We start from the raw sequence: 12018 nt of genomic DNA on the forward strand, positions 1-12018 counted from the left end.
TACTTTCTGATCAGCAGGTCAAACACAAAATGTGCCTAAAATACCAAAGACACACTGTTTTAATTTGAGGGTCCAGCCTTATAGTCATGTCAAATTTGCTTCAGTCAGTTCTCGAATTTGTAAGCAAAAAAAAAAAAGACAAAAGAAAGAAAAAAAAAAGAAAAAAAGAAAAATCATCCCTCTTGAGAGCTGGAGTATTGGAGATAATATTTGCGGAAGTAATGAAAGAACACCATTTGCATACAGAGTGTTACAGTAATTTAGTGTGTAATGTGCCAAGCAGCAATGTTAACTTCTACTTTCTAATCTACGAAAGTTAAAATAATTCACTTTAAGATCTTTTAAAATAATCTAAAAACACACAGTATACAATAATAAGGGATGTCGTTATGTCACTGTCTCCGTTAAAAAAAGAAAATAAAAAAAAGTCCTATCTTGTTAATGCTAAGAGGGAAAATATACATTTAAATTTACAAGCAGTGGATGGAGGAGGAGTGGTAGTAGGAATACTACTGCCCTCATGTGATGAATGATATAATTGTTGGCTCTTACATTCAACGCTGGCCACGAAACTAAAAGAAGAAAAGAGATGCAACCTGGGCTGAATTTAGCAGATTTTTATACAATTGTTGGATGTCCTTACATTGTACAATAAGGTTAACATCCAAGCAACCAGGTATAAGAAGTAAGTCATTTATGTCACATGTTTTATCAATTATAATAAAAGCCAAGACAACAAACTAATGCATATTATTATTAAGTGTCTGAACAGTTCAAAAGGATATTGTTTTGTGAGATGCTGTACAGAAATTGTATATTATAATTTAGCTGGCATGGTATACAGTATGGCACAAGCAACAGAGCTGCACATTTGATTTGCTGAGACTGTAATGGGCTCCAGTATTTGTTAATGAGGCAGACAGACTAAAAGAACAGCTGGCTGTTGTTTGGCTCACCTTGAACTTAACTATTCATACATTTCCAAAGTCCAACAGCGCGTTTGTTAATACGCCTGGCAGTAAGATTGTAATCATATGTTCTGTTGTGCAAATTGTTTGAGAAGTTTTTTTTGTCATTTTTATAGTTTTATCATCCAGTTTTATAATGCTTCCAATTATTTAAAATTATGATGAAAATAAAATACAATCCCAGAGCAATAAATGTAATGACAATACAGTGTTGATGGATGTACTTGGAAAATACAGTTGTGTTATTTTATAGGTGAACTACTAGAGGGCTGATGTGTGTTTATGGATTGAAGATTTTTATATTTTAACATGCCTGACACAGCCATACAAAACAAAATTATATGATTGTAAAAGAACACGGGACATCTCTGCAATTTATTTTCACTGACTGAGATGTAGTTAATAAAAGATGCTATTCACTTTTCCTGCAGCAGAATAGCTGGAACAATCAAATGCGACAAGATGGCTGTAAAATGTCAGGTCTGGTTTCATCCATGGATGTATTATAAGAGATCAAACATTATTATATCATTATAAAAGCTCTTACAATAGCTTAAACCCATGGTTTCGCCATAGACCGTATACAAGTAATGGACGTAGCCACCGTTTTGAACTGGTTTTTAAGCCTCAAGTTTGGCAGTTTCGCCATCGCCATCTTGACTTTTTGGAGCCAGAGTGCATGGATGCATGCATGACCCTTTACGTTAGCCGCTAGCGTGGTTAGCACTGTCTATGGCAATGCTAATTGCTAATGTTAATTTATACCAAAAAACAAACCTGTTAAAAGAAAATTTACTTACCAGAAAAACTGAACATCCGACCCCGATCTAGTCCAACCAATTGCTAAAAAAGACTTTTAAGCGATGAAAATGTTACAGTTTATTTCATGAACTGAAAACACACTGAAATAGCGACGCTAGGCCTTTACTCGAGACCTATGCTCATGACTCGTGTGCGGTTACCACGGAGGCTACGCCATGTTTACGTTGCCAAACGTTGTCGCCATGGTAGCGGCTTGTCAATCACAACATGGCCACGCCCTAAACACATACGCTGCTTTATCGTCAAATTTAAATTGAATGGGACCATAATTTACAAGATGAACATCATGCTGCTTTGAACGAATATTTGAGATTACTGATTAAGACGATAAACTCTGTAGGGAAATAGTTTACTGAGGTTAAGTGAGAAGCTGAGTCATTTTCTCGTAGACTTCCATACCAGTCTTCTTTATGGAGCTCCCTGCTGGTTATTACAGAAAATGCATCGTGGCTTCACTTTTTAGAACCTGAACTACATGCCTGGGGTTCCTCAAGGTAAGTTTGTCAACTGTAGAAGAACGCGTTTTGTTTTGTTCTTACACCGGTCTAATGTAGGTTTGACAGCTCCACAAAATAATGATTATTAAAATTACTAATTGAAACTGAAAGTCTACAATGTCACCCATACACCAAGCCACCTCAGAAACAACAGCATTGTTTCCATTGCAACAAGCAGTCACCTGCTGACAAATAAACACAAAAACAGCTCAATGTATGGTTTACTAACAATGTCGCGGATCAGACAAAGGGAATAGGAAGAGTTATTACAGACCTCAGTAATCCCTTGAAATTCTTTTCTGCTATTTCTTAATTTATCAGATGGAAACTAAAGTCTGGAAACCCAGAATGCATAGCAAATTAGATATACTTGATATAGCCAAGAACTGGACAGCTTTGTTCAACTTTTGAACTTAGATATATATCTAAGTCTTTGTGATTGTTAGATCTAGGCCAGACTCACTGTGTGCCTTTGAGAAACCAGCCTCAGAGAGAGCTGAATAAAATTAAAGATGCAGAGAGTGCACACAAAGAGATGAGTGAAAACTCAGTTCAAACAGAACAGTGTAAGGGAAATGTGGAGAAAGATGGCAAAATTTCTAACTGTATGCAGCCAGGACAAATGATGGAGGGCAACCAGGAAAGAGTGAATGAGTAACACCTGCATTTCAACAAGCGTGACAGTGCTTTTCAGTCAAAATACGTCCTCCCCAGCACAAAAGGTCGGTCTTATAGTAGTACTTTTCATCTGTCTCTCACCAGAAAGCAGAGAGCTGGGAGGCACCACAGAGGATAGGCACCTAAACTGTGGTGAGAACATACAGCTCCAGTCAGCTACCTCACGTTACTCCCAGCTCTATAACCACTGACTCTACAATGTACAATGTATGTGATGTGCTATGGTTTGTAGCTTTGTATTTTGTATGTGTCTTGTGTGTTTTTTGCTTTGTCCTGTTTGTTATTTTGCTGTTATATGTTTTAATATCAAACAACTGATGGGACTGCAGATGAAAATTAGCCATAACCTTACTCTGGTACAGTACATCAAATGTTAAACACTGTACATTTTCAGGGCAATCTTCAGCCTGATGAGGGCGCTCTTTGCTGAAGAATGGATGCTCTGATGTTTACATTGACTACAGAGGATGGAGGAAGTAATGTGGTACATGACAGATGCTGATAAAGCTGCACATTAGACCCCTGATAAAGGAATTCAGGTAACCCTCCAATACAAATATCAGGACATTAATAACAGACAATTAAAGATGCAACACATTGTCAATTAATCTGTTATTTTTAAAATAACGGATTAGTCATTTAAACTATAAAAAGTCAGGAAAAAAGTGAAAAATGCCCATGACATTTTTGCAGATTCTAAAATGGCATCCTCAAATTGTGTGTTTTGTCCAACCAACAGTCCCAAACCCTCAAAATATTGAAATTATAATCATATAAACAGGAAAAAACAGGTGGAAGCTGGGAATGTTTGGTAAGTGAATTAAGGGATTCATTGATGATCAAAATTGTTGGAAATTACTTATGTACTTGACTGATAGATTAATTTAGCACTACATTATCATCTTATCTGCTTCACAAAGCTCACAGCTGATGTCTGATGAGAATCATGATCTGTGATGGCTGATTGTAGTTGCTGTGATGTAGCTATTATGATCATTAACTCAGTCTGTCGATATTTATATATGCTGTGTGTATATTTCAGTCAAGATGAACAAGTAGCACTGGTCAGTAAAACCATAATTTTTTACATTAACATGAAATTAAATGACTTAGTGTAGTGTGAAATCAGCACTGTGTCCTCTTACTCCCTTCCAAACCATTGCCAACGACTATCAACTTTACTTACACTTGTTATTTTTGAATGTTTTTATCACTATTCACATCTTTTTGCAATGCCCCTCCCCCCCAACCACAGTCTGTCCTTTGTTAAACCATACTTAATTAAGGGGAATATAGGGCATATTTTCTGCTTGAAAACATGTTTCTACATTCTATTATGTTCTGCAACACTAATACAGGGTTAAACAGGGTGTGTTCAGCTATTTTGAAAGCTTAGACCTATAAGTTGAAGTCTGGCAGGGCTAATAAAAATGACAGAAAAACTGCCTCACATGGGTGCAAAAAAACAGTAGGCCTTTCTCATACCAGGAATGTTTGACGTGGAGTTATTAATATGCATATATAGCATTAACAATGGCTCTGTTTTATTCAAGTGTCCCAGTAAGCATTGACAGTGAGCCAGCATACACATTACCAGGGCCATGAAAGCAGCTAAATGGGATATATAGGCATGATTACTTTTAACATTTACAGTTGTGCTTTTCCAACCGTTGCGTGTCAAAATATCTTCCTTGAAAAAGGCCTATCATTAGTATGGGAGGTGTCCATTTCTAATCATGGAAAATAAGCAAAAACACCTGTGTGAGTCAGCCATGGGTACCTCTTTGTTCATAGCATTTTCATATTAGCTGTTTTTGTCTATTTTCATGTAATTTGTTCCAAAATTCAGTACATGTGAATTGCACAAATGGTGTTATTAATATTTTCCTTTTATCAGAGCTTTTTTAATGCTGTAATTGTAATCGTTTATACTCATTATTGGCTTCAGGTTTTGCTGTGTTCTGTTGTCACTTACTGCTGCAGTGGCTCCATTTGCACAGAACCTTATTTACTCTCACTGTCTCAGTTTCTTCCCGGAAAAACAAATCAATAGACAAATGTGTATATAGTGAAATCAATGTCACAATCACAATAACACCAAGAGTGTTTTAGTGTGCTTTGATGCAACAGTAAATGAGACAATCCTTTATGTTTCAATATTTCAAATGCCAAAAAGGTGTCGCAAAGATTAATGAATTTATTAAAAGAGGCCAATCATCCATCTTACAAGGCTGCAGCAGAAAATGTATTCCTGTCATTTCTGACAAGTATCCAAAGACAGCATTTTATCTACAATATGTATTTTATCATGGGGCCTGATGAAAAATATACGAAATCAACATCTCATCTCTTTCTTATGAAACTCTAACTGTAAATATTTAATAAAAATGTTGATGTTTTAGTTAATCAGCAAAACGCTACAAACAATAGTTAATTCTTTTTTTTTAATTTAAAAAAGACATTAAATGATGCAACTTGTTGAAGAAAACACACAAAGACAGTCGTTTAGAATGCCATTTATGTCATTGACTTTCCAAGAATCTAATACAAATGCATACACATACATTTCACCACCTAAAACCACATATGACCACTAATGCAATAAACATCACCATACAAATAGAAAAAGGATCAGATCAGAGGTTGGCTTTCAAGCTTGGGAGGGGTCATGAGGAGCCACAAGCTCACAAGCTCACATGCTCACAAACTAGTTTATACACATTCAAAAAGAGCATCCAATATGTACACACACACACACACACACACACACACACACACACACACACACACACACACACACACACACACACACACACACACACACAGCTTAATATAATACAGCATTAAAGAAGAGTGGCTGTAAAAAGGCATGTGGAAGGACGGAGTGTGTTACAGTATACATTATGAAAGGGTAACAGCCAAAGTGTACATAAAACACATTTTTTACAGTTAAGCCAACTTTACTTAATATAAATATTCTTCATCCAAAAGTCAGTGCAGTGCCTTCTGCTCAGGCTTTACCTGGTTCTCATGCCCGGTCCACTTTACACCCAGTCTGTGCTAGACCTGGTCCACAAATTAGTGTTTCCACTTTACACACAAATCTTTTTTACATCAGTTTTGTTTCTGATCTCCCACTTTTTCTATGGTTTGTGTGTATGCATATGCGTGTGTGTGTTTTTTTGCCACCCAGTACCTCAAAAGTCCAGCTGTGAAGTACAAGCGTTTGAGAGTTTGTATTTCTACCAATTAGCCAATAGAAAAAGAGATCAACAAATTTACAACAAGTGTCCGTTTTGTTCTTTTCTCCTGAATTCCCTTTTGTTTTGTTTTTTTGTAAAGTTCACAGATGGAGCAGATCTACTGGATCCCCCTGAAGAGACACATTGCGAAGACCATAGCAAACAGCTGAGGAAAGGACGAAGAAAAACATTTTTACAACATGGAAACATTCAAGATGATTTTATCAATACAATTATGACAAACATAATTAAACAGCTGCAGTATACTACTCAAACTGTGGATTATACCAGTTTACAAGGTGGTGTTTCTGTAATACCAAGTCTCACCACTAGATGGAGATCTTGCCATACATAGATCTTGCCCATCTCTCACATTTCACTACACAAATATCTTCAGCTTAATTGTACATTTCAGAAACTAATATTCACATCACTGGAGATGCAAAGAAAAAGCTTCATATGTAATGATTTGACTAAAATATAAAAAATATCATCATACCTCAATGGTCAGCACCACAATGGCCAGCGCTCCAGCCACATAGATGTACAGTTCAAAGTAATCAACTACTGCAGAGTAACAGCCCTGTGGACACACAAAGATGTAACACCCAACAGAGAATCAATAGGCTGTAAACGTGAAGAATTACAGAGACACAGTAACATCACAGCTTTAATCGAGTGAGACTTTGAACAAAGGCCTGACTGAATGCGCGGGAAGAAGGGCTTCCTGCCTCACTGCCTTTTAATGAGGGCTCTTTGTGTGAATAAACAGGGAGAGACACATTGTGGACATCTCACATTGTTCTAATAGCATGAAAAACAGGTGGAGAGCACAGTAAAAACTACCTTCCTATCAGTTTTCAGTAATTACATTTCACTTTAAGGCTTCCTTTACACACACAAAAACAAAAGTGCGACATGTGTGTGTAACTGTGAAGCACATCATTTTCACATACTCAAATACTTATAATCATCTGTTTTTTGCACACAGGTATGCTCTTCACAAACTCAAAATTACCCCTAAAAAGTATGCACACGTGCACACACAAACTCTGATACATACATGCTGTATATGGATACACTTTCACCTCACTGGTGTCTCCACACTATACTACAGAATCAGATGGCCTCCCATGACACTGAAACATGGAAAAGCACTAATCAGCCATGGAGGACTCAGCTAGTCCCTGGGTGTCACCCCTCAACTGTCTTCTGCTCTAATTAAGCCTGGAGGTGGTTTGGAAAGAGGGAAAAAGAGGGAGAAAGAAGTAAAGAGAGAGGAAGAGGTTGACATGGTACATGTCGGAAGTTACCTTGTTATTGCGGAACATCATACTGCCTATTAAGCACTGGTCCTTGCTGATATGAGCCAACTCCCCGGTATCACGCTTGCAGCAGGCTGCTGGCACAATATGGTTTTGGTTGATCACTGTGAACAGGCTGTCCTTAAAATCCTCTGGGCTGTTCACCCCACAGCAGTCAAACTGAAGGGAGGAAAGGAGAAAATAGGAAAAGAAGAAGCCCTTATTGCTGAGTGCATATTTGTGCACTGGCCTGTGGTCCACTGTGTTCGTGCACCAATCCAGCATGAATATTGACCTAAATGTCTAGGATTTTATCTATAAAATTCAAAATGATATTAAGGTACTTTATTTGTTACACATATAGTTGTACAGTGAAATTCAGTCTCTGCATTTAACCCATCCTAAGTACTAGGAGCAGTGGGCAGCCATTGTAAAGCGCCCAGGGACCATCTCCAGATCTATGTCAGTGCCTTCGTCACGGGCACCAACAGGAGAACTAACCTATTACACTTTTTTTGACAATGGGAGGAAACCAGAGCACCCGGATGCCAGGCTTATAGCCTCCTGACACCAGGCTGCAAACCCTCCTGTTTCCACAGACAGTTGATGGATGTCATTACTTGGTGAAAGCTACAGTATGTAAGCTCTTTGCCATGTGTCCTGTGGCCTTACTGTAGTCATGATGGCATTCCATGTGGAGGTGAACACGTCAGTGTTGTTGTAGCCCTGATAATGTTTCTTCAGCTCCTTGGTGAAGTACTCTCTGGTCAGCTAAAATGACAGCCCGCAAGAGGATAGGCAAGTGTTACCACAGGGATAATATTAGTTTGTTCACTGCAAACTGGTGATCAAAGATGGAGCAAATACTTTGGCAACTTACATGCTCCCGGAATATGAAGGCAAGGATGGCAGCAGCCAGCTCTGCTAAGAAGATGAGGAGGATGAGCATGAAGAACTGCAAAAAACAAAAGGAAAAAAGCGAAGTGTGAGACGGAGTTGAACAAGGTGGTTGAGTGTCAGCCAAAGTGCACATCAGTCACTAAAAATCAAATTCTGGCTGCATCTGCTTCACTCAGCATTAACTATGAATGAAGCTGGAGGCTCAAAGCAAATAGGAGGGCATTTTGCTCTTTTGGCTGTCTGTTCAAGGCATGGGTGTCCAAAAAACTGACAGACAGAATAATCAACACACATGCACACAAACAAGATCAGTAACAGAACTACATTTATAATTTGTCAGCTGACTCACGAAGAGGAGTAGACACTTGTTTTCACGGATGGCTCCACAGCAGCCCAGGAACCCCAGAAGGAAGAGCATGCCTCCCATGCCCAAGATGATGTAGACACCAGTGAATAGCAGGGGGTTGGCTGCTACAATTTCCCTGAATCCTGTGGGGTCCACCAGTACCCACACTCCCACTCCTAGGAGGAAAGAACCCCCCAGCTGATGGAAAAGGAAAAAAGTCACTAGTTAGACAAAACAGAAATTGGCTGCATTTGAAAAATTAATGGGAACTCAGTGGATAGCTCAGTGTCCCCAGTGGACACGAAACATTCAAGGAGATGTCATATAATGGAAAAATAAATTTAGGCTTTTTTTCCAGGACAACATGCTGGTAATGCAAATCTCTGAGAGGTTGGGGTGAGAGTTGAGGGAGAGATAAAAGGCTGGATATCTACAGAGCCATAATGCCCTAGTGGGGGTGGGGGCATCTACTCTGTTTCAACTAACCCCCCAACCTGCTAAAGAAATGCACTGCACTGCCGCCTCCATCCTCTCCCATCCTCCCTTTCACTAAAACCCTATCTGCAGTCACTGTGGGGTGACTCATGTGATTAAGAAAAGAAGGTATGGAGGTAGGGGGGAGATCTGAGCCTTAAACACTTCCACTACAATCCCCTTCTTCCTGTCACAAGGAGAGACCTGGGCACCTGCAAATGAATGCCACATTAGCTCAGAGGTAAAGGTTGTGGTAGGAGGAGGTAGCCATTTTGAAAGCTCATTGGGCTTGAAAAATGCTGTTGTGTTACATGAGTGTTAAACGGCCCTTGAAAAACACCAAAGGCATGGCAGTAAAAAACAGTGGTTGTTATTGAGTGATCCTAAAACCCAAGTTCATTCTTTGCTCTGCTGGCTGCATTATTACCCCAGCCTTGAACAACCACGTCTAAGTAGAGCCTCTAAACGGTTTGGTTGTGCTTAATAAAGCAGGAAAAGAGGTAAACCTTCTTACTAAGACCCCTCCCCCTTCTACTGACTCAGACTAACAGGATTATCCTTGATTGTCTGATCAAGACTGATAAACTCAGGTGCCAGTCACAAACTCCACATGGCACAGTGTGCCTCAGATGTGTGTCAGCACACTAAAATCTAATCAAAAGAGAATTTGATAGAATCAAGATTGCCTCCATCTAATGAAATGCAAATGTGGCTCCATTAGTCAGCCTGGCAGGGGGCAGCCCATCTTAAATCATTAGACTGACACTAACTTCAGAGATAGCCAGATTAAGTGACTTAGGGATAGGGAGATGAAAAATACTTACGAAGATGAGGAAATTGAAGACAAACATGAGGTACTTGATGCAGCTGAGACAGTCACCCTCCATGGTCGTCCCTCGTGCTGAAGCCTCTCCCTGCCCCTGAGAGTAAACAACATAAAACACACAACATAAAACGTGCCACTTAATGAATCCTGCCAAGTGCTCACATTATTCCCACTCTCCTGCACTCTGGACGGGCATTCAAATGAAAATGCCAAGAAAATAATACTCTGCAAAAACCTGCTCATATATTTAATGAGTTCTGCCAGTCAAACAGACAATACACACACAGGCCTGTCAGCTCATTTGGTCAAATTCCAGCAGAAAATCCTAGTATTATCCCCTCAGGCAGCAACTACACTTTACTACCAGCTACAGTTTCTCAGTAATCCTTAAGTAACTACAAGTGTGGGCTACACACTGTCAACCCAACCTGACACAACTCATTTCATCACATACTGTGACAACATATGTAATTTTTATATGTGCTTTCACAGTCTGATGGCCTGATTGCCTATCAGCACTTCTTATCTTTGGACAGATGGGGTCCCTGGGTTTAGTATGACTAAAGGGGCTGTCTATCCCAGAGTCTAAGAACATTTTAAGAATATGAGTACCTACTGGGGCTCCATGCACTACGTATGGCCTTTACTATGGAGCATCTTCTTCTTCTTAATGTAATGAGAGTCAGGAGCCCTGTGCTCCCATCAGCCAACCTTCTATCGGACACAAACACACTTTCCCTGATGAGGGCTGTTGTGGAAGCACTCCTGGTTAATGAAGAATGCCTCTCTTGCATTAGGAAACGACATGGGTGTCTCAGCATCCATGACCCTGCACACCTATATATCTGATGCACAAAGCCTTCATTGAAGCATTTATTTAACCTACAAGCTGCAAACGACCAAGAGTTTTCCCCTCAGGGAGAAGACAAATTGTCTAAGGAATCATCTCTACATATTCTGCAAACACTGAAATGGAACCAATCTGTGGGGCAGCTATAATTGCAGTCTCAGTGAAAGAAGAAAATTAATTATTTGGTAGAAATGAACCGGCACTCTTTGCTTTGTAGTTGTGATTATTAATTTGCTCTCCCATAGTGATAGTCAGGATTGAGGTTGGGTAACAAGCGGATTAAAAAACGATTTCTCTGAGGATTTGTAAATAGATTTACGCAACTAGGCAACAACATACTGCCACCTCTAAAGTGAAATAAAAAAGTTAAATGCTTTCTACTTCTTTCATCTGTACTTTGCAGCACATCCATCAGAGGTAATCTCATAATCTTCAGGCAGTCTTTCCACAGCGGTGAAGGTGGGGTTATGACTGACACTGGCTCTGATTCCTGTCTGTCTTCGAAGGGGCTCTGCTGTTGCTCAAATGTGACTTAGCCATGACCCTTTGATCCCTAACCTGTACACAATCGACTCAGAAGTTCATGTTTTCGAGTGAAATAAACCATAATCTCAAACCACTGTTAAACCACTGAATTATTTCACACAGAAGCGAATTGTGACAATTGTGTGAATTAGAAAGTTGTTACCCATATCTTTTCCAGTGTTCTCTATATCTGTTTTACTTTTATTGTGTAGTGCTTGCAATGGGTTGTTTGTCACTTGGCTCCTATTTATAATGTGCTGTGAGCTCCAGAGAAAGATTTTTTGTCTCACTGTAGACCTGTGTTACTTGCTGTAAGAATGAAATTGAACAATGGTAAAGATATGAAGGCAGTCTTTGTCTGCTGTAGGAGCGAGTTAACACAGAATGAGAACATTTCCTCCCCTCACCAGCCTGAGGGCTTATTTTTTCTTCTCCTCTTTTTCCTCTCCAGACCCAGGGAAATTGATTTAGAGCTATGGTTAAACACCTCCTCTAAATCATAATGATATGCTTAGGTATTGATCACTCTCCTAGTGGTGCTTTGAGAGCAACCAACAGCCTCAATGCCTGAGACAGGTTTTAATTA

At 39.4% G+C, this 12018-nt stretch overlaps 1 protein-coding gene across 1 annotated transcript in view; it reads right to left on the reverse strand.

The window, feature by feature from the left end:
• Positions 1-5475: 5475 nt before the first annotated feature.
• The window catches only part of tspan18b (tetraspanin 18b), a 31651-nt gene continuing 25108 nt past the window's right edge, over positions 5476-12018 (reverse strand). The window contains exons 3-9 of the mRNA XM_053319025.1: positions 10056-10151; positions 8761-8955; positions 8392-8466; positions 8184-8282; positions 7521-7691; positions 6707-6790; positions 5476-6373 (exon numbers count right to left, since the gene is read on the reverse strand). Of these exons, the coding sequence (XP_053175000.1) occupies positions 6326-6373; positions 6707-6790; positions 7521-7691; positions 8184-8282; positions 8392-8466; positions 8761-8955; positions 10056-10151 (768 nt within the window). The 3' untranslated portion in view covers positions 5476-6325. The remainder of the gene's footprint in view (positions 6374-6706; positions 6791-7520; positions 7692-8183; positions 8283-8391; positions 8467-8760; positions 8956-10055; positions 10152-12018) is intronic.

The sequence above is a fragment of the Scomber japonicus genome, chromosome 5 (genome assembly GCF_027409825.1).
Source record: "Scomber japonicus isolate fScoJap1 chromosome 5, fScoJap1.pri, whole genome shotgun sequence".
Classification (NCBI taxonomy): domain Eukaryota; kingdom Metazoa; phylum Chordata; class Actinopteri; order Scombriformes; family Scombridae; genus Scomber; species Scomber japonicus.